Raw genomic sequence first — 27103 nt, 5'->3', positions numbered from 1 at the left:
CCGCAGGAGGAGTCAACAATCAGGACCGCTCAGCCAAGAGCCTGGGCAAGCACTAACGACAAGGCAGGCATGGTGGGGAGCAGGGCAAAGAGTTATGGGGTTCCCTCCACCAAGCTGCATCTGGTTTCCATGTCCACCTCTCCTGCCTGTGGTTGGTATTGGGCTGGTCTAGTAAAGTAGAGAGAGATATAGAAGACCTCTGTTTGTCTTGAAGGATTTGGTCACTGAGGAGATTGGCCAGCAGAAAAAAGGTTGCTGAGCCAGAGAGCAGAACTCTCATGTTATTACCACACTTGAGTTGCTCCTGGATTCCTAGACACAGATCAGCATCTCCTAGGAGCATGGCTACCGTCATAGTCTCGGGCATCTATCTTCTCCAATAATTCTGTTTCAAGTGGTTCACTTTAATCTTTGTTTGAATTGAGAAGCCCTTGGCAAATAGGATTTCTAATCTACTGGGTACCATCTCTTTCTTCTCTTGGAGTCACAGAGAAGAGGTTTGGACCATGGCTATGCAGAGAAGCAAGCATTAGATAGAAAGCGCTCAACAATAGTTATGTGGTCCTTATTGGAAATGGTAGATGGCAGATTAGGTCTCAGAAAAGGATCCTTACTCAACCGGCTTCCAAGGCTAGGCTAGAGCTGGGGTCTTCCCATTTGAGGGTCCCATGGACCAGCTTAGCATCAGTCCTTCAAAGCAGGACCCTTTCCTAAGGGGACAATACATCTCAACCCACTGCACAGTAGGTACAAAGCAAATTAAGCTTTGCATGGGTAAGTGATCATGAGGAAGGCTGTAAGCAAGCGAGTTGTCAGGGGTTGTTCAGGCACATTAGGAGGTGCAGCACTTGTGCATTAATTCAAAGCAGGAGACTAACAGAAAGCAGAGGTGCACATACCTGGGATAGCGGTGGGCTGGGCCGAGGTCCGGAACACAAAATGAGCAGCTTTGGATTTTCCCTGCTGGTTCTCAGCTACCACGTAGACCTCATACTCAGCATTCCAGTCCAGAGACTTGAGCATGACGTGATCGCTGCCTGAGGGGAGCCTGATCTCTGGTTTCCAATCAGAGGAGAGCTTCTGGGAGAAACCAGCCAGGAGGGCAGAAGATACCAGAGAGATTTAGGTACAAACATAGGAAGACCAGCTCATAGGCAGAACTTAAGGGCATCAGTAACGGTTGGCATCAAAGTCAAGAACAATGGTAGGGCATAGTCTTTACTTTTTACCAGCCTGAAGAATCCTAAGGACTACACACATCAGTAGGGCAACTGTGGGTACTTACAAATACAAACAACAGCAGATGCCAGTATGTCATTGGGCCAATCCATAGAGATCACATCCCCTCCTCAGGGCATGAAGAAGCCCAAGCACTGCCTACCCTCCCAACCACACTCAACAATGCTGGGCATACATGCATGAGGACTGTTCTAGAGAGTTCTAAGATGTATGTCCCTGGATATATTTCAGAATGTTGGTTATATTCTGGTTCCTGATATAAAAAACATGGTGTAGTTTCCAGAGGTTTCATTCAAAATACAAGACTACCATTTATTGAATACCAGAGGCTTTTCCTATCACACCAGACTCAAATGTTACTTGGTAATTAAGTGCAGTTGCTGAGTGGAGTGACAGGTTGTGTCTACCAGCTGAGAGGTATTCCTGGTGGCATTCTGTTTTCTTTTGTCACTCAACTGACACAAGTAACAACTCACACGTTGTTACTCTAGGGCAGACAGAGCAAGTCAACTTTCTCGGGGGGAAGAAGCCCTTTTTTCTACTACTGAGAAATCTTAGCAAGAGGCTATACCCAGGTCTTAGGTACCACCTCTACAAATCTCAGCAAAGGATGGTAGGGGGCAATGTCCAGGTTTCATTCAAAAATCAAAAGAAGGAAAAAAAAAAGAGAGAGCCCTAATGTGGTGCTGTAGGACAAGGTTGGTGGTTCAAACTCCCCAGCCGCTCCTTGGAGACTCTAAATAGGGAACCAACTTGACAGCACTTAACAATAACAACAATTCTCAATTTGGAGGTATTGAAGAGAAAAACATCAGATGAAAGATGAGCTGGATTGGAAAGAGGAGGTTTAGGGCCAAGCTCATCATTAGGTAAGATCACCCACTGGCACTGAGTCGATTCTGACTCGGAGAGATCCAGTAGAATAGAGTAGAACTGCTCCTTTGGGTTTCTGAGACTATAAATCTTTACGGAACCTGACGGCCTTATCTTTCTCCTAAGGAACAGCTGATGGGTTTGAACTGCTGTCCTTGAGATTAGCAGTCCAACACTTAACCCACAGGGCTACCAGGACTGCTACAGGCAGGATTAGAACTTCACAAAAGGTAGCTATTGTTGCTTATTTGGATGGTGTTTGCAAACAATACTAAATAATGACCACACAACTTTGCAGCAAACTTTAAGGAACAGAAAAATTAACTGTGGTTTCAGTTTGTGGCTACCACAATAAATTCAGAGGTTTTAGAATGGCCCCAGTGTAGGCACCGTCTAGCAAATATAGGCCACTCTTGTATTTTGAAATCCCGACCAGCGTCCATGAGCCATGGTAATACACACAGAACCAAACTCCGCTGTGGCCCTGCCCTACTTGGTTGTAGCTGTTTCTGCCCAACAGAGAGGGTGAAGGCTGGGAAAGGTGGGCACTCACCGCACGGTACTTGACCAGGTAGTGTCTGATGGGGGAGCCGCCATCATCCTGCTTGATAAGGTTCACCTTTATAGAGTTTCCATCTTCTCCCATCTGCCCTTCGAGCTTCGGTGCACTGGGTTCTCCTGAAACAGCCAGTTCATTCATGTGAGACTTTTCTCCATAACACGAAAATCAAATCCACCAGAATGGGATATAGTGATGGGTAGGGCTGGACTCTTTTCTTGCTTTCTCAGAAATTCAAATGGTTATCAAAAAAGCAATCAGTGTAAAACTTTGACTTCTACTTAGATACTTTAGACTTGGCTCAAACTGGGAATGTCCTTTGGGAAAATACCTGGAACCTTCCCTATAAGACAGTCTTTTTTCTTCTTTTTTTTTTTCTTTTCTGTCTCTCTCCCTACTAGTCACTCTGCCCTTCTTACTGATCTTAAAACTAGATTTCACTTTCATAAACTTGAGAAAGTTTTAGGAATGGCTTGAAATAAGTGTAAATGTTTGTGTAGAAAACCTACATCCATGAAATACTTTTCCAAAGCAGCCCAATTTCTTCCCTGGTTACATGATTCAGCCCAGAGTGGGTGGGTACTGCTTCCTTGGGACTATCTTTTCATGAATTAAATTTTATGACTTAAGATTCCGTAAAATAAAAACCAACAGTTCTCAGTTGTGATTAAATAAAGCTCAATTTGCTGTCGGCACGGTTCCTGTAAATATCCTGTTTCTTATGGCCCTTCTGACTGAGTGATAAGACCTTGGTACTTTGCATTACAGTACCAATCATACAAGGTCTTTTTCTTTGTGCAAGGTGAAAGGAAAAGGAATTTCTTAGGCATTTATCAACAACAAAAAAGCTGATGTTTTCTCTTTATTTGCAGTATACACTTAGTTTGTTAGCACCAAGTCCAAGATGGAAAAGGAAGATGTGCTTTTAAGGGACTAAGGGCTAGGCTGGTTTTGCAGAGACTGAAGACTTAAGAGAAACGACTTCATTGTGTCTACCAAAAGCAATGGGGTGAGAGAAGATCCCATATGCAATGCTAATGTTAAGATTGAAAAGCTTGGGAATCTTGCCTTTTTTTGGAGTAGCTTCTCTGTGTCTATTTCAGGACCTCAGATAGAAAACTTGCTCATTGCTGTTAGTTGCTGTCAAGTTGATTCTGACCCATTACAAATCCATGTGTTACAGAGTACCATAGCCCCATAGGGTCTCCTTGGCTGTAATTTTCACCGAAGCAGATCGCCAGACCTTTTCTTGCATGGTGTTTGTTGCTAGCTGGGTTTTAGATTAGAAGCTTTAGATTAGAAGCAGAGCATACTCCATTTGAACCACCCGAGGACCTTCAGAAACCTTGCAGAGGGAATGAACAGTTACCTTCTTGGTGGGTCATCCTAACATGCTCTCTGCAAGACTGAATCCCAAATACGTGACAGAAGGGCTTTACACCAGGCCTCAGAGACCTGTTGCTGTTGTTAGGTGCTATCAAGTTGGTTCCAAATCATAGTGACCCTATGAACAACAGAACCAAACACTGCCCAGTCTTGCACCATACTCACAATTGTTGTTAAACTTCAGCCCATTGCTATTGCCACCGTGCCAATTCATTGAGGGTCTTCCTCTTTTTCACTGACCCTTCACTTTACCAAGCATGATGTCCTTCTTCAAGGACTGGTCCCAGCCAAAAATGTTCAAAGTATTAGAGATAAAGTCTCTGCATCTTGGCTTCTAAGGAATATTCTGGCTGTTCCTTTTTCAATACAGATTTGTTTGTTCTTCTGGCAGTCCATAGTACTTTTAATATTCTGCTCCAACATGATAACTCAAATGCATCAATTCGTCTGTGGTTTTCTTTATTCACTGTCCAACTCTCACATGCATTATGAGACCGCTGAAAATACTACGGCTTGGGTCAGGCATACCTTAGTCCTCAAAATGACATCTTTGCTCTTGAACATTTTAAAGAGATCTTGTGCAGCAGACATGCCTGAAACAATACACCATTTGATTTAACAGCTGCTGTGGAGCTGCAGGTTAGTGCTCTGGACTGCAAAGTCGGTCTGAATAGCAAGGTTAGCGGTTCAAGCAACTAAGAGTTGGAACCAACTTGATGGCACTTAACAACAACAACAACAACTATGAGTGTTGATAGTGGATTCAACAAAATGAAATCTTTGACAACTTCAATCTTTTCTCAATTTAACATGATGTTATTTATTGGTCCAGTAGTGAAGATTTTTGTTTTCTTTACACTGAGGTGCAGCCCATACCAAAGGCTTTGATCTTCATCAGTAATTATTTTAAGTCTTCTTAGCTTTAAGCAACGCAAGGTTGTATCACCTGTATGTTGCAGGTTGTTAATTGGCATTTTCTTCCAATCTTCAGGCCACATTCTTTTTTATATAATCCAGCCTATTAGATTATTTACTCAGCATACTGATTGAATAAGTATGATGAAATAATGATACCCTATACACACCTTTCCTGATTTCAAACCATTAATTATCCCTTTGTTCTGTTGGAACAACTGATACTTGGTCTATGTACAGGTTACTTATGAGCACAAGTAAGTACTTAGGGATACCCATTCTTCATAATGTTATCCATAGCTAGTCATGATCCACACAGTCAAAAGCCTTTGCATAGTCAGTAAAGCATAGGTAAACATCCTTCTAGTATTCTCTGGTGTCAGCCAAGATTCATTAGATGTCAGCACAGTTATATGGTGTTCTACATCCTCTTCTGAGCCCAGCACAAACTCTGGCAGTTCTTTGTTGATGTACTGTTGCAGCCATTTTTGAATGATCTTTAGCAAAATGCTACTTGTATGTGACATTAATGATATTGTTCAGTAATTTCTGCATTCCATGGTGTCGCTTCTCTTTGGAATGGGCAAAAATATGGATCTTGTTCAATCAGCTGGCCAGGTAGCTGTCTTCCAAATTTCTTCACACAGATGAGCGAATACTTTCATTGCTCCATCAGTTTGTTGAAAGACTTCAATTCATATTCCATCAATTTCCAGAGCCTTATTTTTTGCCAAAGCCATCAGTGCACCTTGGGTTTCTACCTTCAATACAATTGGCTATGTCTTGAAATAGTATAGTGACTCTATGTATTCCTTGCATCTTCTTTTGGTACTTTCTGCATCATTCAATAGTTTGTCCAAAGAATCGTTCAATCAATATTGCAAGTTGAAGCTTGTTTTTTTTTTTTTTTTTTCCTTCAGTTCTTTAACTTAAGAAATGATGAGTATGTTCTTCCCTTTTGGTTTTCTAACTCCAGGCCTTTGCACATTTCATTATAATACTTTGTCTTCTTGAGCTGCTCTTTGAAATTCTCTGTTCAGTTCTTTGACCTTGTTTCTTCCATTTGCTCTTTAGCATCTCTATGCTGTGGAATAAGTACTGAGTCTCTTGTGATAGATTTTCTGGTTGTTTCTTTCTTTCTTGTCTTAAGGACTGTTTGCTTTCTTCCTGTATGATGTTCGTGATGCCATACCACAACTCTTCTGGTCCTCGGTCATTAGTGTTTAATGTATCAAATCTGTTCTTCAGATGGTCTCTAAATCCAGTTGGGATATGTTCAAGGTCATATTTTGGCTCCTTAGACTTGTTTTAATTTTCTTCAACTTCAGCCTGAACTAGCTTATGAGCAATTAATGGTCTTGTCCCACAGTATTCTGTTGGCATGGTTTTGGTTGATGATAGTGAGTTTTTCTACATCTCTTCTACTGGAGTAGTCAATTTGATTTCTGTTTATTACATACAATGTGGTTCATGTGTATCTTTTAGATCCAATCCTCCTAAAAATGTATCTTTCACCATTGATAAGACTTCTGGCAAAGTCAGAGTTTAGCCACCTTCTTATCCAGTCACATTGTGAAGTCCAATGTGGCTCTTTGAGACAAGAAGGAGTCATGTAGACCTGGCCAGCAGAATTCACATCACCTGATAGCTTATTAGGGATGCACGCCTGCACTTTAATAAGATTCCTAGGTGGTCTATGTGCTCATGAAGTTTGAGAAGCAGTAGGAATGGAGACACATACACACTGTAGCTGGAAGGGCAAAATCTTGATATCTGAAGGGTACAATACTTATTGTTATTGTCTTGCTATTTGTTTTCTTAAATTAGTAATTCAGCAAAACAAATAAAAAGACAAATGGACTTCAGGCAAAGCTGATTAAGCCTATGTCTAGCTACTGGTTCGAACTATTCAGTAGAAAATATTTAGAAATTGAGTTTAGACAACATCAAGGTATGCATTGGATCATTTAAAGTCTTTTGAACCATTTAAAGTCTTAGATAACAATTCAGTGATGTCCCTCCCATTATACAATGCAGCGATCAAAAGAAATCCAAAGTGTTAAGTAGAATGTTTCAGAATAGGGCAGGAAGTGTTTATAGGCTCAGCAATGCTGGACAAATGGAAGTTGGAGGCACAGCAGAACTTTAGAAATCTGATGCTCTGAATGAGTTAGAGGGATCAACTCTTCTTGGTTTGCTTGGAGTTTCCCAGGTTTTCACATGGAAAGTTCACATCCCAAGAAACTCCTAAGTCCCAGGCAAACTGGAAAGGTTTAGAAATTGAGTTTCGACAACATCAAGGTATGCATTGGATTATATGACTGGGCATGGACATTCACCCTCAAATGACTGAGCATGGACATTCACCATGAAAACTCTCTGCACTCAGAATCACAACATTGCTTCTGTGATGAATTGCCTCGTTTTGCTCTAAGTAGAAGGTAATTCCATGAAGTGACTTCAGTGACTCTTCTAACACTTGACAAGGTGTGGACCAGCCCTTTTCCCAATACCTCTTTGGAAGCGATGAGAGATTGCTACAAGGGCTGTTCTGGCTTTGTCTTCCTTAGTATTTCTTCTCAGATTTGTGAGGTTCCAAGGCTGAACTGGAGTCCTGATAAGGTGCTGTAGGATAAACACTGGATTGCTAACCATATATAAGGCCAGGGGCTCCTCAGAAACCTTATACAGGGTTGTTATGAGTCAGAACCAACTTGACAGCACTTAAAATTAACAATAAAGAATGCTGAATCAACACTGTTCTTTGTAGAAGGGATGCTCTCCCTGAAGGGAGGATCTCTTTAAATTGAATGTTGATAATTCCACAGTAGAACACAGGATGTCTGTCTGCTGCATTGGACAAGCCAGTCCTCAGTCTCCACATTTGTAAAACATAGGCACTGAACTCGATGCTGTAGACTTTCAACCCTGACTATGACATGATGACAGAGCCACTAACTTAGGAAGGACCACCAAGTATACTTTTGTTAATTCTTGTAATACTTGTGACAGATAGATCACAAATAAAAGGTGTGATATTTGTCCATTTCAAGGATATGCACCCCAAGATCAACAATACGATATCTCTAGAGTCCAAGTTTTCAGAGAAACTTACTAAAAAGTTGCCTTAAAAAGTCCTATCTTTAAAAAGTGATCCAAAGTCTCTTTGGTAAGATATTATGAACAAAATTTCCCAAACCAATAGCTCTGATGAAGGTCCTGTTTTATACCTGGATTTGTTTCAGAAAAATATAATTGTAATCACAGAAAAACCATGAAAACTATCCTGTAGTTGTTACGTGCCATCAAGTTGATTCTGGTTCATAGAGACCCTGTAGAGGGTTTCCAAGGAGTCACTGGTGGGTTTGAATCCGACCTTTCAGTTAGCAGTCCAATGCTTATCCTACAATACCAGAACACCATAATATGCTGAGTAACTACCATGTATGTAGGGTTTCATAGAATTTAGCTAATTGTATAATCATATAGTGGATCTCAGTGTGGTGCCATTGGATAAGCATTGGACTGCTAACCACAAGGTCAGCAGTTCAAGCTCACCAACCACTCCTTAGAAACCCTATACAGGGTCACTAAAAGTCAGAACTTACTCAATGGCATGCAACAAAATCACCATATAGTGTTCAGTAATATAATTTAGAATGTTTTAAATATAGTTTGGAGTCCCAGTGTGGCATTGTGGGTTAATGCAGTGGACTGCAAGGTTGGTTTGGACTACAAGGTCTGTGGCTCAAACCTACATAGGGTTGCTATAAGTTGGAACCGACTTGACAGCACTTAACAACAACAACAACAACAACAACAACTATGGTTTGGGGAGTGTGGTGGCTTCATATGATAAGCACTGAACTGTGAACCACAAAGACTGTGGTTTGAGTCCACCAGCCTCTCCATGAGAGAAAGATGAGGCTTTTTGCTCCTACGAAGATTTAAGCCCTCAAAAACCCTACCCAGGGTCACTGTGTGTTGAAACCTACCCGATAGCACTTAACAACAATAAGAAATATGGTTTAATCAACAAATGCATATTAAATATCTAGCAGATACCAAGTGTGGGAGATGGATGAGGTTGTCTGCTCCCATAAAGATTTATAGTATTGGAAATCCTAAGGAGCATTTCTACTCTGTTCTGTAGGGTTGTCATGAGTCAAAACCAATTCATTGACAGTGGGTTTGGATTTGGGGAAGGTACCAAGTAGTCTACGAGGCACTGAGGTTTCCAAAGTGAATAAGACATGGATTTGTCTGTTAAAAGAAACAACGTAATTACGATTAATTCTTTTTAAAATGATGCGGTCCTCGGTCAGAAATACAGTCCCTCTTTTGATATTATTTTTAAAGGAAGAGCATATTCAACGAACAATATACAGATCCGACAGCTCTTTGTGGCTTCAGAACTTGCTGGAAGTACATTAAGATGTGGGAAGAGCCATATTTGCTTCATCAATTGCCTTATTCATTTTCAAATGTTTACTGTTGACTACATGTTTTTAAAAGATTAGCCATCGCTAAAGAAACTAGTTGTTTTAAGCTCTCTGGGCAAAGGAGTCTTCTGCCAGGCCTGTGAAGGCAGGCAGGGCTGACGCAGGAGAACCGGGCGTTGTCATTCAGGAAGCTCACTCTTTATTGAACACATTAACAGATGAAATTATTTAGGGTTCCCAATGTGCACTCTGTTCTGAAATGGCTGCTCTGATTGAAATCATTATGGGGTAATTTCAGTAAAACCAATATTGTAATTATTTGTAAATGTTGGTTTGCAATTCAGCAGCAATCGGCAGGTTGCTCCAAGGAAACCACTGGGGTTAATTACATCCTCTGAATGTAGCTTCAGCCATGAGTCAAAAATCTCCCCTAAAATATTTTATGCAAAGTCTCAAAAAACAGCAGTACCTTAAAAATAAGCTTCGCCAACAGCACACATTAAGACAGTTCTGGTATTTTCTAGCAGAATACAAATCATGTACGCAAGGACGAAAAGACAGACTATGAGGCCACATACAGTCAGAATATATTATAGGCAGGGCCTATAAAATTCCTCAATAAACCAAAATTGAAATGTATCTTTCTGGCCATGTAGATTATAGATTCTTCCTTTGTAATTACTGGGCTACTGTGTCCTTAAATCTGAGTTGGCCTCCTACCCTTACTTCCCGTCTGTCAACAGAAACCCTGTTATGAGAAAATGGCTACTGGATATGTGAACGCCACAACGAAAATTATAGCAAGTCCAAGGCGTCTGGATAGCATCTGTGAACTATAGAAGGACAACAGTATTCTACCTCTCCCTCACAAAAAGCCCAAGGACCAAGAAATATAGCTTCTGAACAAAATGCTGAGGTACCAGTGACATTCGTGGCAGATTGGACCCCCTTCTGCATTCCTCCACTTTGATTCCTCTCTCATGGGGGTCCTCACAGTTTCAAGAGGGGTGCATTAAAATCTGCTGTTTTCACTTTGACTACCAAATTGGATTGTGTGCACCAAAACACTCATTATTTTGCTTAGCCAAACTCTGGTCATCTTTTGTTGTTGTCTTCTTGCAAGCAATTTGAAACTTGTATATACCTTTAGGATAAGCAGTGGACTGCTAACCACAAGGTTGGTAGTTCAAATCCACCAACCACTCCTTGGAAACCCTGTACTTGGAAATCTCTGAGTCAGAACCAACTCAACGGCACTTAACAACAACAACATATACCTTTCCATTATTTGTTTAAAAAGCCCCAAAGGTATGATTTAGCTATTTAAGTATGAAATCTATTCAGCTTTTCCAACTCAAAAGAACATTTCCAGTGACTTCAAAAGGTTAGAAGTCTGACTGGTCCTTAGGGAATTAGGGTTGAAAGTTTTTAGACCATGAATTCTCTTTCTGAAAACACAGCTCTTAGCTTTACACATCAAACAAATGACAATCAACTCTATTGTCAACTCTATCGTGATATATGTTAAATTTGTATGTTAGAATAGCAACCTACATAGCTATTCTGAAGTGGTTTTGTTGACCATTAAAACAAAGTAACCTGACAATACAAAGAAGGGCCTCAAGTTGTGTTACGCCTTGTTCTCCCAAATCACACCTTTGGAGTGAGTTTCTTTTTTCCTTCTGAGCACTTTTCTTTTGGGAGCTTGTTAAGGATTTACTTGTTTAAGGGCTACCTGATTTCTTGCCATCTTGGTCCCTGTCTTCAGAGAATGCTGGGGCACAGAACTGACGACTATGAATAAGACTAGTTTCCTAGCTTTCTGTGGCCAAGACTAAGGCATCTAGTCTACACATTTTTTTCAGCACAAGTTTTCTTAGGAATTATGAATGTGTGTGTGTGTGTATTGGCAAGGGGGTGGAGGCTGGAAATAAACGGTAGCACAGCGTACAAATTAAATAGCAACAAATGAGCTCTGACAGACTGAACCACAAAAATACCAGTTCCCTTCTCCTGGGTGTCGTGAGAACACCAACAGATTAATTGATCAATTATCTTTGTTTCATCATCCTAAAAAGAAAATATGACCGCAAAGGTATGGCTTGTGGTTATGGGGCTGATCCAAGCTGAGGAAGTTATGACAGAAATAACTGATATCACCAACAATTAACCCGGCTCCGAGGCCACAAGAGGAATTCGTGCACATCTTGGACACTATTTCATGGATGTTGGATTAGTTATTAGGAAGTATGAGGCTCCTGGGATGTTTCAGCCCTTATCTTGGTAACCCTAGAGAAACTGGCAGCTCCCACAGCCAGCAGGAGCCTGGGGGTCCATGCCCACAGGGTTCCGGCTGATATACAACACTGCCTTCCTCTTCATTCCCTTCACACTAACTTTCTAAGCTGATCACCACCAGTGCGAGGAGTCCTTAGAAATAAAGGCAATTAGTGACCCTGGTGAAAAGTGTATGTCGACCAGCCAGAGCCCGTTGGAATCCAGACACACAGCTGTAAAAAAAAAAATACAGGAGGAAGTGGAAGGGGTGGTTAGTGATGCTTTCAGTCTACGGAGGAAGAGTGGGTGTTAAAGAGTTTAGTTAATCAGAACCAGCATTTCCTAGTACGGATCAGTGTCAGTAGCTAAAGAAAAAAGACCATTATGAATGGAGGGAGGATCCATGCTCAGACATGCAGCATGTGTACAGAGGGGTAAAGGGTATCTCATGATACACATGCTGGTGGACAAGGTGGCGGGGAAGTCCCGTTTACACAGAGTCAACCATGGCATTATGGAATCAGCCAAGGAACTGGGTCCTGCAACTCCACAATGCCATCATTTGAGACACAAACATGTGCATTGATTGGGTGTGTCTTGAATTCACCTCAGCAAGCCCACTCCTGCCATCCAGGTGCCTTGGCTTACCTGGCATAACCTACCATGGTGTCTACAGCTCAGTAACTCCAAGTGAGCCTGGGGACTGGGCTCTTGAACTGATCCTCAGGAAGGTGGAACATCCAGCATGTGTTAAGCATCTTCCAGGAAGTTGGTTTTTTTTTTTTTTTTTTCTCAAGGGTGGGGGCAGTATAGGGAATACTGGATTTAATCCTTTTTTGGGGTGTACAACCGATTGCTGGCAGGAGATTGGCTCCTGCATCACCTAAACCTTCCTAATTTAGTGCCAAGAACCATCAAGTCAGCTGCACCTCACAGTGAAGCCCCCACTTTTCAGTGGCTGAGACTTTAGAAAGACCATCAGGCCTTCCTTACTTGAATCCTCTAACCTTTCCATTAGCAGCTGAGAGAGAGACTTCAAACTCACCAGCCGCTCCTTGGAAACCCTACATGGGGTCACTGTGGGTCGAAACAGACTTGACAGCACTTAATATCACCACTACCCAAGCTACTCACTCTAAATCTTCCTAATACCCAGAGAAAGGAAGCAATAACTGTCCCTAACTCAGCTTTATTTCTCTTCCCCATAAACAGCATTTGCTCTGACCCCTCCATTCTCTTAAATTCCATTCTCAGGGGCCATTTCCTGCTGCTTGCTGCTCACCTAATACAAAAATCCTCTGTCTGCAGCCTTGTAAAAGGCTGGAGAGGGTCTGTCACGGATGGGAACGTGGTGTGATAAGGGGTAATCATGTAAGGCTCTCAGTGACTTTTTAGTACTGGCCACATTTTTTTCTGACAGCTCAGACCACTGCTAGGATATGATTCTAGGGTAATCATAGGAAACATTTCAAGCACTTCTTGCCTGAATATAATTTCTTCAGAGGCACAAACTAGTGTCCTCTTTGTTAATGGTGTGCTTGGCTTTGTTCCGAATGATGGCATTGCCCAGGGATGACCACATTTCATTTAAAAAAAGAAACAAGTGGATTTCAATCCAGTGTCTGTCGTACTTCATGAAGAAGGACTTGGTCTTTCCCTGTGACTTCACTCACTGAGCAGGTACATTTGGGAATTAAATAAACCATAATTTAAAAAAAATGTGTATGTGGGGAATGGGATTAGGGGAAGCATTTGGAGTTTAGAGCATCTTACCCATAGCTATCTAATGAATTTCTACTCATAGGATTCCCAAGACTGTGTATCTTTATGGGAGCAGACAGCTTCATCTTTCTTCCTCAGATCGACTGATGGGTTTGAACTATCAACTTTTTGGTTAAGCCCAATGCTTAATCTATTGTGCCACCAGGGCTCCTTGACAATATTGTAGACTCTCAGTTTTCTTTGCCCGAAGATTCAACAGATTAAAATAATTTTTTGAAGGTAGACCAATGTTATTAAAGCAAACAGACCCACCACATAGATGTTCCTCTGCTTTGGGGATATTTCCACCTTATTACATAAAATTTAAATAGCAAGCATTTCCTTTTGGAAAATGAGGACAGCTAACATCCAAGTCCTTTGTGTAGGAGTCCTGGTTGGTTGTAAGGTTGGTTGTAAATGGGACTGAGTTGGGGCAGAGCTGAAGTTCTCAGCGATGGTAAAGGTGGAGATTGAGCAAGCGGGAGCACACACAACATGAACACACATGGGGAGGGGCAAACAAAAGGACAGAACAGGAACAAAGAACATGCGAGACAAGCTGTGGATGGTTTTGTTTGTGTGGATGTCGCCCAATCAGTTCTCAGAGAAGTGAGGTCAAACGGGCAGGCTCACCGGGCAGTTATTGGTGTTAGTTTTGCTTTGGTGATCAGTGCAGCCCATTGTGATTTGACATAAACAAATTTCAGTTTGAAGAGAACAAGAGAGGCATGATCCCCAGGGGCAGGTTCTGAATAGGTGTTAATTTTACTAGGGGGAGCTGTAAGCAGAGGCTCCCTTCTCTCTTTAAGGCAAGCGAGAAATGTTTAAACAAGGTTGTGACAGTCACAATATTAACTAATTATTTTGTCACTGCTATGCGCTTAATTAGGTTATCATTTTATTTCTTTTGCTGCGAGGGTCAATCACACGCTTCTTGATTACACGGAGCTCTCTAGTCATGGTAATTGCTAAGTGACATTTGCTTTTTCTTTTTCCCCTTCCTCTGCCTGGGGGCAGGTCACTCTACAAAAGTGACACTTCAGCATTCAAGGCCAAACTACTTTAATTTTTCAATCTCTGATTTTTAGAAAGTCTTCCATCTGCATGGGTTTTAGGAAGTACTCTCATTGGCTTTGAACAAATACAAGCGTTGCAACTGTCCAGTTTCTCTCTGTGACGTTTTGACGCCGTGGATACATTAGATACATTATCATGTGGATGTGGCTCATTTTAGAGCTTTTAGAATGACTGGATAAAATTAAGTAACAATGCTTTGGAGCTAATTTACAAAATCTGTGCCTTCTGGGAAATAGTTCTTATGGCCTGTCTGGTAAAAATCGGAGTTTGCTTATGGGCTTTGTCTAATGCGTTGTTACTATACATAGAAATTGGTGCGACCAAAATTTTTGGAAGCAAAATATTGAACGAAAGGTTTCCCTGTTATCGAATTGTCCTGCCAAAGCTGCAGGAAATGATGGATGCTGGCTGTGAACTGAGTACCTGAGGAAATCCGTCAGGTGGTTTCACTTAGGAAATCTGAGACAGGAAGAAATGAGTGGGCCCGAGGTGCCAGGTGTGGTCCCAGATTTATTTCACTAATCAGAACAAAGAGTTTTACCTTCTGTTCACCAGCGTGGACGACATCATCAGCACCATGCAAGCCACATGACAAAGTCACATGATACGCACGCACATGATTGGTTGAAAGGAAAGTGGAGGAGGTCACATGGAAAATACAAAAAAATTAAAAACGGATGTAAACAATGGGCAGGGAGAAAAAAATCAACCACAAAATCACAGACTAAATAAAAGGAGAAATCAAATTAAATTAGCAGCATATACAGGGAACATTGGGAAGACAGTGAAACTGCCTGGAAATAGAAGAATAATAAATCATAAAAAGCATTTGGTTAACAATAGCAATAAGCGTTAGCTACAGCTGCAACACTGCATATTAATACCACACCAAGGAGGGCAGTAGCATGTTGTTTTGAAATGGGGAGGGCCTAACTGCGAGGGCCCAGATGTCAATCCAGGCAGCTGTCAAAGGAAGAGAAAAGAGCGAGTTAATATTTGCAGAATCCAGAAACACATCCTTGGAAACCAGGCCAATGGAACTGAACACGGGTCCCACGAACCTTAAGGTGCAGATTGTTTCCTGTAAGAACAAGACTGCGTTAAATTAGGAAAAGGCATTCTGTGTTTCTTTTTGTGTCATCAGGCTACAGGGGCTGAGTGAGGAGTGAGGCTTGGTGGACACAGGCCCATGGGTGTCCCTAAGGACCCTGTCTTGCTTCTTTATCCCCCTACCCACTTTATCCCTGATAAGACTCCCCAGTGTCAAGAACACAGAAAGTTGAGGTACAGAAACAGATTTCTTTCCGGTGATTGAGGCAATGCTCTGACCACAGCGAACAGCAGAAACGGAGCCCCAAACAACTACATACGTGGGCCTGTGGATAAAGTTATTTAACCTTTAGATGCTAGGCTATACTGATAAAGACACGGGTTTAAGATTTATAAAGGAAAACAAGCAAACAAAATAGTTGTCTTTGTTTGGATCTATCCAAGCACTCCTTCTGAGCCTATGTTGGGTTTATATTCCTTCTGAAAAGGCCGTGCAGTTTTTCCCTTTGTTTTTCACAGTGAAGGATGGTGAAAAATACCTCCTCTCAAAGGATACCACTGTTCAAAAATAACTCAAGAGAGACAGGCTTTCATCAAGTAATATACTCCTCGTCACTATGAGCTGATAGGCTATGCGCTTTTTATTATGGAATATTATATGTTGTTGTAGTTAAGTGCTGTCGAGTCAATTCTGACCCACAGCGACCCTGTATCGGGTTTCCGAGGAGCAGCTGGTGAGCTTGAACTGCTGACCTTGCAGTTCAAATGGCTTGGTGGTCTGTCGCATTAACCCACAGTGCCACTCCACGACTCTGGGACATTATATAGGTACTGGCATAGTCCTACCAAAAATGCCCTGCAGGTATTATATAAAATTGAGCATTTTCCTTTGTTTTTAATTAGGATATTTTTAATTCTTCATCATAAATTGACCAACAAACAAAACAAAAGGTCAACAAACCAAAAAAGAGCCCCTCCCCCAAACTAAGTACACACACAAACACACACACACACAAAATCCAAAACCCATTGCCACTGAGTTGATTCCAACTTATAGAAACGCTATGTAAATCTTCACAGGAGGTATTTTTCACCCTCATTCTCTAGTAGCTTTATCTTTCTCCAAGAAGCGGCTGGTGGTTTTGAACTGCTAACCTTGTGGTTAGCAGACCAAGGCCTAACCCACATTTAATTTTAACCCTATTGATGGATAGATTTTTGTGTGTGCATAGCTGTTCTGATATTAATTCCACTGTGATAAGCATGTGCCAGACTTTGCCTGCTTGTTGAGAAATATGTGCATGTTAAATCCAGGCTGTTACCCAACTGTGACTATCATTTATCCAAGGGGTCCTGGTGATGTAACATCTGAAAGGTTCGAATGTACTCGTCACTCTGAAGGAGAAGGCTGTCCGCTTCAGTAAAGATTTACAGCTTTGGAAACTCTATGGAGTAGTAATACTCTGTCCTATAACATCTCTATGAGTTAAAATTGACTCATTGGCAGTGACTTTTTTTTTTGGTTTTCTTTCATCCCAGCATCCACCGAGCCTTACAATTTCAGGTTAATAGTTAAAAGGCTCCAATAAGAAAAAGACTAAAACTTTCTTTCTTTTGGATGCCACACCTAGGCATCTTTATGGGTGGAAAGAAGTGCCTGGTTTTTAAAAGTCAGGAGAAGAAATGCCTAATTCCTCTTTAAGGACTAATCTGGAGTGGAGTTGATGTTTCACTGCCAAAGGAGACATAGCACAGAGCAAGGCATTCCAACAATGAAACAAGTTGGGCAAATGCATCCTGTAAGCCTGCCTTTACTGTGCCTGGCACACTCACGACACCCACGTGGGCCAAGAATAGGAGCAACATTGCTTGTGGAAGAAGAAAGGGTTCTGTTCGTCGCATTCTTTTTCCAAATGGAAAAAACAAAACAAAACAAAAAAACCCCAACAAAATAATAATAATAATAATAATAATAATAATAATAAAGGACAACAAAAATCCCATCTGCTATATTAAACCCATGCAAGTACATCCGCTGATTGTCACCGCTCTGCTCTGCTGACAAAATGAAACCTCAACAGCATCTGGAATTAAAATTCATTGCAGCACACACACACACAGAGAACTCCAAGAAAGCAGACCCGGAGCTATATTCCACAGCAGAAAAAGGAACCATTTCATTCAACACAGAGAACTAGGGAACGCTTTTCCTCTTTGTTCAATTATAGTCAGAAACCTCGGCCCTTCTAGCTCTGGTTACTACCTAATGGGATGCATGCCATTTTTCCTATGTACCCATAAATATTGTAAAATCTATATTGCCCACATTACTTTGGTGATTGGATACTATAAACACACACACACACACACACACAGTGCCATGTTGACTTGTCAGGGATTTGTCAGTAAGCACATGAGCTTACTTCATTAGAGTATTATAAGTACTAGTTTGGAGGATGCTAAGGGCTATGATCTAGTGTAATGTTTTTCAGGTTAGATAGATAGAAAGACAATACAGTCCCTGAGCCTGATTCAATTCAGCAAGGAGAAAATTCAGTACTTTAGTGCACTCTCAGGCAGTTCCAACTAGAGAAGAGTCTGGGCGTGGCTCCTTTTTGGGAGCTGGGGAAGGCAGGAGATGGAGGGCCTGGCTTTTCTAGCACTGAAACTGAGGCCTGAGATGAGACCATGTGCTTCTCCTTCCCAAGTGTACATATCACCTGGACACAGCCGGACAAAGGAGAGCGTGAATCCAGGAAGGAGGCTAGCTTCCTTCTTTGCCTCGCCCTCTGCCTTCCCCCAGGTAGCTGTTTCTATACTAGCCTGCGCGTGTGCGTGTGAACACCTATGCGTTTTAGAGAGGTGGGACGGCCAACACGGGAAGGCAGAGCTGTTTCTTTTTCTCCCTAGTCCTTTTCTATTTTTAACCCACGAGTAAATCTGGAAAGGCCTTCTCATGCACAGTCTTCTTCAAATCATCACCCCAGTTCTTTTGTTGTCTGGTTTGCTTTCTTGGCAGAGGAGGCAGCATGCTTAGGAAACCACACCAGGCCAGAAGCCTTCATGCTTGTAAGGAAAGGGAGAACTACGGACAGCCGTAAGACCTGGATGTCTGTTCTGCAACAAGCAGCAGCCAGAATCCTGGCCCTCTGCTCTGTACTCACTAGCTGCTTCTGTGGCTGGCAGGGCAGGAAGAGGCCAGGTTGCTATGGAAACATGAAGGACAGAAAGGGCACAGAGAGGTGAAGGAGAGCAGAAATAAATGAAATTCATTAAATTCGTATAGTCGATGTGATTTTTTAAAAAGGCATCATTATAAAGGAAAGACAGAGATGGTAGAAGAAAAACTCAAGGAAAAATTCCAACATCTTTTAATTCCATTTTTCTCCTGAACTTCTTGAAGCCCCCCCCTTGTGTAAGCTCTCATACTTTTCTTTCTTTCCTGATTTATCATTATTCAAATATGTATTCTAAAGAGCTTATGATATTTTACTGACAAATTACTCTCACACAACATGAAATAACAGAGTCCTCATTTCTTGTTACTATTCATTAGAAAGACAGCATGCTGGGAACTGTGGAGGGTGTTTTTTATACTTCATCTTTACTGTTCACAAACATCTACAAGGTGGGTAGAATTTATCCTTCATTTTAGTGAGAAATCTGAAGTTCGAGGGAGGTTGAGTGACAAATACAAGCTCCTAAAGTTCTAAGTAGAAGAGCTGGGATTTGACCTACATCTGTCGGGTTCTAAAGCCTGAAATCCTTTTGTTACAGTGGATGACCTTGGTAGATCATAGGGCAGGTGAGGAGCTAGCCTTGTTTCTGAGTCAAACAGAAGGTAAGTAAGGGCTTTTGAGCTTGGGGCTTGAGTCATCTCCTGAGGACGAGCCCAAATGACAGGACCTTCTGATATCCTAAGGAGGAGAAAGCCAAGGCTAGCGGTGCCCCCCCGTCCCCCACCCCCCCTTAGCCACTTGCTGCTGTCTATAGCTCCAAGGGATGGTGGCATTTTAACCTGTACCTTACACTCCACTGTTTTCACTCCCTGGAAAACTGGGTTTAAAACTCAAAATAAGCCAGGCCTGGAGCTCTTCTTCCAGGGAACTCAGGGGAGCAATAATGAGAACAACAGAAAGATGGGGAATGGTGAGGCTTAGCCAAGTTGACAAGGCTGAGATCAGTCACCTGGAGTCATGGCCCAGCTCAGAGGCACTGGTCCGGGATGCGCAGAGCACAGCATGATAAACCTATTTGCTCCCATCCTCAGTATAATATTTTTTGGGGGCAGATGGGTGGGAAGGGAAGGAAACAGCTCATTCCAATTTTAGAGAAGAGAAAAATGAAGCTCTCTTGTGAAGGCTTAAATCATTTGTCCTAAGCGCCTACTGCCAGGCACATCTGCAAGCACATACTGCTTATTTCCCTGCAAATATTCATGAGCAATGCATGCATTTATGGATAAAGCAAAAGCTATAGGTTTCACTATCTAATTTCAATGTCTGACTCCAACTGTGCCAATTAAAATGATGGGTAAAACCCAACACTCTAAAAACATTTCTTATGACCCTGTGGAACAGATAATTTTTCTTGGCAAATTCCTTTGGCTTCTCCAAATCTCAGCGTTGGTCCAACGTAAAGGATGGGTTGGGCTGGGGCAGCCTCAGGATGCCTGCCTGCAGGGCTTTCTGACAAAGCAATGTTTTTCTGCTTCTCTCTCCTTCCTGGAGTGCTAGACTCCCAAGAATGTGAGAGGCCCTATGCCTATTTCTCTTCTCATTTGCTTCTTTAAACCCTGATGCTGCTTTCTGCTGACAGAGTTTAATCATCACCTGGCGGAGAGCATAGCATTAGGCAGACTGCACTGTGGCTGGTAGAAAGCAACCTGCAGAGAGATGGACGGGGAAAATGATACTCACTATCTGGAGGAGACAATGGAACAGGGGTAGGAGAGCTAGCAGGAGCCGCTGAAGAAAGAGAAAGGGAGGTAAAATAAAAAAGAAGGGAAAAAAGTTCACTGAGGCACACAGATACTGAGTGAGGGAATGGAAAGGCCAACTTGGGGTTGTCAGTATGAGATGCTGAAGCAGGTTAGAACGGGGAGGAAAACCAGCATGCATAAGAACAGGTAGCCAGTGGACAAGGACGGGCAGCCAGAGGATGGCTTTCTTGGACCTCAGATTATGAGCCTGTGCTCCTTCCTACCAAGCCCCAGGCTTCAGGTCAAGGGCTTGGCCAGGAACAGCTGCAGAGAACTCAAAGACTGATTGCAAACAAACAGCCAATTCAGCAGGACCAGTTATCTCCACAGAACCAAAGGGACAGGAGAGAAGAGAGCACAGTCCTTTGCTCATTATACCAGTTGCCATTGAGTTGACTCCAACTCACATCAACCTCATGTGTGTCAGAGTAGAACTGTACTCTGCAGGGTTTTCAGTGGCCAATTTTTAGGAACTAGATGGCCAGGCCTTTATTCTTAGGTGCCTTTGGGTGGACTTGAACCTCCAGCATTTTGGCTAGCAGCTGAGTGTGTGAATCATTTGCACCACCCAACAACTCCTTTCAATATACTATCTATCTATATACGTAGATGCATGGTATGCAGTTATATACATGGAACATATTTACATTTCTGGCATATTTTACAGCAAAATGTGTATGTCTTGCTCTCTAATTTCAATATCGGAATGAAATGGCAATGACTATCCTACTTAGTGTTTTCTAGTGAATGGGTTCATGATGGCTCGGGGCACACAGTTGCTACTACAGCCTCAGCCCCTTTTCAGAAAGACCCCTACTAAACATGGTGACTTGAAAGCTGCTGTGTTGTATGTGTGTATGAAGGAAGATGCAAATAATGTTCAGTGATAGTCTCACTCCCACATAGAAAGGGCATGCTGAAGAGACCAGGGCAATCAAGTAATGCTGATTGACTTGCTGCGTGGAGAAAGGTTGGGACTTTGTAGCCAGTACACTGCAAGCCTGAGTGGATCATTAAGTTTTTCATTAGCAAGTGTTCAGAAGTTGTTCCATCGACAATCACAAAACCAGCGCCCCTTTGTGAGTGAGCTGAAAATTTGGAGAAGCAGAATTCAAACACACATGTGCACATCACCAACACTGCTTGGTGCACCTGGTTTGGCCTTCTTCTTGCCTTCCAGACGAGGGCATCTTAATGAGCTGCAAGAGTACAGTGCCTTCCTTGCACAAAAGCAAGGTAGGCTGCCAGCCCTTCACAATTTAATGGTTTACTTAATTCAGATAAAACTTTCTCTTTTACTCATTTGGCTTGAATTGCATAAATATTCTGGTAGAAGGATGGAGTGTTGTGGGCATTTATATGTTATAATGAATTTAATTCATATTTTCAATGTTCCATCTAGGGGACAAAATGCAAAAACAAAACAAAACAAAACCTCCTGAAGCCTCTTCAAAAGTGGTGCTATGGGAGAGAGAATGCATTGGACTGCAAGGTCAGTTTGAACCACAAGGTCAGTGATTCATGTTCACCAGCTGCTCCTTGGAAACCCTATACAGGGTGACTATGAGTTGAAACCGACTCAACAGCACATAACAACATTTTTATGTACCTTAGGGAGTGGGGATGTTTATTTTGTTTCATGGCACAGAAGAATGTTAAGAGGCAACATTCAGGCAATCAAGTTCTAAAGGTCCAACAATGGAGGAAAAGCTTTGATCGATCATAAATTGTAGCATCATCTCTTTGTTCTCTTAGCAGCTCTCACAGGCAAGCAGTCCTCCCAACTTATCAGAGGCCACGAGCTTCCCACCTCAGAGAATCCTGACAGCACGCAGGCATCAGGGCTAAAAGCACATGGAATGGGGACATTTTCTCAGGTTAGAGTTGTTATTTTTTTGTTCGGAGTCACAGCTTTCTAATTACCTTCACACACATATATCAACTGTGCACAGAGAAACCTCCAAACAGCTAAGACATGCTTTCTGGTCTGGATGCTTAGGAAGTTGGAGCCAGTTCTTTAGGTATTTTGGGCTTTAGCTTGTTTTGCCTGCTTCTCTCTGCTTAGGTATATTCATGCCCATGAAAATGGAGAGACGTCTACTACTAAGGAACCAAGAAAACAAGCCTGTTACTGGTACATCTCAGTGAATTCTTCAATAATGAAAGTGTGATGGGCATTGATTTCCCAATGTGCGGGCCCACATCTAACCCTTCTCAAACCAGAGGTCTGGAAGCAACTGTCTGTCTAGTATGTCAGCTCCGGCTTACTCTGTGTTTTCTTTTCCAATGTCAGCAGTATTGTAGAATAAGAATGCACTGACAGTGGGTGAGGTAGCCCATGTCATCAACCAGCGCCATTCATCTTGGGTGCAGGGTAGGACTGTAGCTCAATGGATGGCTGATTTTGTTTAGACCACTTTTGTTTTCCTAAAATCTGTCTTCCTTGTGGAATAAGTGGTGAAAGCTGGTGTCCTCCCAACTGTCTCTCTTTTACAGCGTGGGCCCAGAGCCTGCAGGATACCCCTTGAGCAGTTCTAGGAAGGCTATGAGGTTGCAAGGAGAGACAGTACCATCTTCCATGAGAGTGTGCTGTGCCCACACCTTCTCACATGGGTGCTGTCTCTTGTCTTAAGAAAAGCACACTCAACTCCAAGTCTCTCCCACGAGTCTCCATATCCAGAACAAGTTTGCCTTTTAGTTTTCCGACCATAATGTTATCACAGGATTGACAGAATGGACGTTTCATGCCACTAGCAACGGCAGCCACCATATCATTTTCATCTGCTTGGAAAGGAGGAGAACTGACCTCACCATTTTCAAAGGGCTTTTGGCAGTCTTGGTTAATGATCCATTTTTATACTATCAGACAAAAAAAACAACAAGGATCTCTTTCTTTCCTTTTTAATTAAACGTTGACTTTTAAAACATAGTGTCTGCTATAAAAAACCCTCACCTTTACAAGAGCTGAGCTGGCAATGAACGAAAACCACCGTGACCTTTGAAGCCCATGACCCGGTTACTCTGATGTAGCACTGAACTCCAGTTACTGATTAGAAACTCCAGAAGAGGCCTCACCCCAGCCTTCCTGTCTTGTATGTATCTAAGCCAGTACTCACCTAATGGCAACTTCCAGACAAGAGGGCACATGGGCAGTTGGCTTTAAGGACCAGCAGCTCACTGTACTCACTTCCTAGAGGGACATCTGGACCCCTTGCCCAGACTTGCTTCTCCAGAGCTCACTAAGGGCTTGCAGAAGCCAACCCACAGCTGTCAGACCTACCTGACACCCACATCCCCTCTGTGACAGCTCCTTCCAGAACCAGTTCATTCAGAAATGAATTGAGACAGTGGATTTAGTGCTTGCTCAAAAATCTCCCAACGCCTACACTTAGCTGCTTAGATTTTGCTGTGGTTGCAATATTTCTGAATAAATTTTAAAAAGCTAAGTTTCCCTGAGTGCCTTTCAGGAACTAGGAGCTTTTTATTAAAAGAGTGTGTGCAGCTTCCTGAGCATTCTTTTCTTCGGAGTCTCACTGGGTAACATGTCATTCAACTATTCTCTGAGCTTACTGGGAGGAAAGAACCAAGCCTGTGCTGAAGCGAAGCTAAGGAGCACAGACCCGCTTCCTTGAGCAGAGGCCAGCTTGCTGCTAACGTAGCCTCCCTTGACTTCTATTTCCAGCTCACACCATCAGGGGGTTTTCCAGTGGGGGGGTGGTCTCCCCTTGGCTCCATGCTCCACAGTAGGGTCACTCTGGCACTTTGCCAATCTTTTCCAAACACAGAAATGCACATTGAAAGTAGCTCAGTGCCAAAGAACAGAGCTGGCTGGAACGCAGGGTTTAACATCCCAACAGCTGCCTGTAAGATGTGTCTATGACTTGGAACCGAGGACTGTGCTAGCCTTTCACAACTGCAGCTACTGACTGGGGTTCCCCAACCAGTCTTCAACTGTCAGCCAGCTACCAGTCTGACTGGCAGAAAAGGAGCAGGCAATAACCTCAACTCTTCTTTCTCCCAGAAGCAAATGTGGAAATGCTTTTAGGTTTTTGTTTTCCCTTGAAAGCAGTCTGCATATAGGCCTGGTGAGGTTGTGGTACACTTTTCTGGACTCCTAATGGCCAGTCGCTTCTTGGAAACCCTATACTGGGTCACTGTGAGTTGGCAGGGACTCAAAGGCACTGAACTACAACAACAAATAGTAAGGTGAGGAGCCCTGGGGGTGTGCTGTAGGGTAAGCACTGGACTGCTAACTGCAAGGTCAGCAGTTCAGATCTACCAGCTGCTCCAAGAGAATAAGATGCGGCTTTCTGCTCCTGTAAAGATTTACAGTCTCTTGCAAACCTTAAGGAGCTCTGAGCCAGGGTTGACTTGATGGCAGCAGGCTTGGTTTTTATGGTAAGGTGGTTTTCTAGCTTGTTTTTCAGGGCCCATCTGCAGACTTCCACCATGCTTGGCTGAGCAAACATCCTCTTTGCATAGGATAATCATCAAACACAAAAAGTCATAAATATCATTTCAAAAAGACACAGAAGTTGCATGCTCTAACAGAGGAAGAATGTTAGCCTCTGGGAGTCACCAACAGACATTAACAAGAGCAAAACTAGACTAAGGTCAGTGTGGTTAGGGCCCAGACAGCGTCATCTACTTCAGCCACTAGGGGTCAAAGAAGGTACCAGAACTAAATTAAGAACTAGGACTAGCAGATGTTAACACTATGGAAACAGGCAACGAGGTAGAATAGGCACTTACGTGGAGGGCTGTCTGCATTTCCCATGGATGGAACACAGACGAAAAGAAAAGACAAGAGACAGACCCAAGAGAAAAAAATAAGATGTAAAAGAAATGAACAGAATCTGCAGAGCACATGGAGCTGAAAATGCAAATTATCAAATTATGTCAAATCTAGGAACAAGCAAATTCTGTAGAATGAAGAGGAGGCAGGCTTCCAATTTCTGGGAAGAGATATGGGGTCACTTTGAAGGTCCCTAGCTCCAAAGAAAAGGAAGCCAAGGATCCCCCTGGGTATTTTCAAATTCTAGGGGCCAGAGAGTGCCCAGGGAACTGAGACCGGCCTAGTCTAGAAGTTCCAACACCTATTTTCACAGGAGGGATGCGGGAGCCTCCCAGGACTGCAACTCAGGTTTGCAGAGGGATGTACCTATAGCCGGGCTTGCCCATAATCTGGCTATTTGTGAGAAGGCAGGGTATGGCATGGTGGGCCGTGTTTAAGGAAAGAGGGGAAACAAAGAGAAGCAGCTCTGAATGGAATCAGGACGAAGTGGCCCCCTTGGCAGAGGTTGCACTTGAAGGTTATCTCCTATGTGCTCCTGGTGTATGCTGGGGAAAAGCCAATGCCGACCTTCTAGTTTTTCTGTTGCTGTGTTTTCGTTACAGCAGTCTCTGTGTTTCTGTCACTTGGTATCTGTGCTGCATCAAAGGCCCCACAACTAATTATGTGATTGTCACTGTCCTTATCCTCTTTCTTCAAGCCACAGGACACCTAGGACCTTGGTGACTGTGTCAAACAGTAAGCCTCCAAATCCCTCCACAACCTGCTGCTGCTTTCCTTCATAATGTGTCGCTGGCTTTTCTCCCTGGCTATTCACCTTATGACTTGTACCAGCTACTAGGACACTGTCACTAACCCCTTAGAGACACAGAGGATAAAGGGTTTGGGCATCAGCAGCCACTGAGCACCAGAGAGCTACGATGTGCGATCACTGTGAGCTGGGAGATCTGAAATAGAAAACGCTGTCATCTGAACAGTGAGTCAAGTCAGCCTGGGGTCCCCCACCTCCGAGGGAGGAAAGAGTGGGTTTGGGGAGGAGGCAGGGCAGCCGGCTCTACTTACGGACTGGCTGCGTCTTGAACTCGGAGGCTGCGCTGATCTCACCCAGCCCCTTGCCATTGAGGGCTGCCAACCGTACGGCGTACGTCGTCTCTGGCTTCAGACCCATGATGGTGACGATGCCCTCCATGTTGGCTGTTGTGGGAACATGGGAAAGGGTTACAAAGGAATGAAAAGCTGAGTGGACAGACTGGAACATGGAATCGACTTGCTTATATAAGTTGGAATGAGATTTCAGAGAGAAGTCAGACAGGCAAATGAATTGTTTTCTTCTAGTTCTAACCTAATGCCCTCCAGCCCCCCTGCCTCCAGAAGCTGAAGGAGTGGTAGTTGCTTTCTGGAGGGACTGTCTTTGAGTGACATTGACGTCCCAATCCACCTCCAATTCCACACTAGTTACCACCTATCAATCAGGATTCAAAATTCCTCCAGAAACAAACCATAGACTCCAGTCAATTACTTCAATGAAACCCCAAACCAGTTTCTGCTGAGTTGATAGACTCATGGTGAGCCCATGTGTATCACAGTGGAATTGTGTTCCATAGAGGTTTTTAAAGGCTGATTTTTTGGGAAGTAAATCACCAGGCTTTTCTTCTGAGGCACCTCTGGGTGGACTTGAACCTTCAACCTTTAAGTTGCATCACTCAGGGATATGAAACCCCAAAGTGGGGAACCCCAAACATAAATATGCT

The 27103-nt window shown here is 42.9% G+C and overlaps 1 protein-coding gene across 3 annotated transcripts in view; it reads right to left on the bottom strand.

The window, feature by feature from the left end:
* The window catches only part of NCAM1 (neural cell adhesion molecule 1), a 465549-nt gene that overhangs the window by 17598 nt on the left and 420848 nt on the right, over positions 1-27103 (bottom strand). For 2 of the 3 annotated variants that reach the window (XM_006833828.1, XM_006833830.1), the window contains 4 exons: positions 26415-26546; positions 10360-10365; positions 2666-2787; positions 900-1077 (listed from right to left, as the gene is read on the bottom strand). In XM_006833828.1, coding sequence (XP_006833891.1) covers positions 900-1077; positions 2666-2787; positions 10360-10365; positions 26415-26546 — 438 coding nt within the window. Of the gene's footprint in view, positions 1-899; positions 1078-2665; positions 2791-10359; positions 10366-26414; positions 26547-27103 lie in introns of all 3 variants that reach the window. The other variant, XM_006833829.1, reaches the window with a different exon arrangement.

The sequence above is a fragment of the Chrysochloris asiatica genome, unplaced genomic scaffold (assembly GCF_000296735.1).
Source record: "Chrysochloris asiatica unplaced genomic scaffold, ChrAsi1.0 scaffold00008, whole genome shotgun sequence".
In the NCBI taxonomy this organism is placed as follows: Eukaryota; Metazoa; Chordata; class Mammalia; order Afrosoricida; family Chrysochloridae; genus Chrysochloris; species Chrysochloris asiatica.
This window is presented reverse-complemented; position numbering and strand designations above follow the sequence as displayed.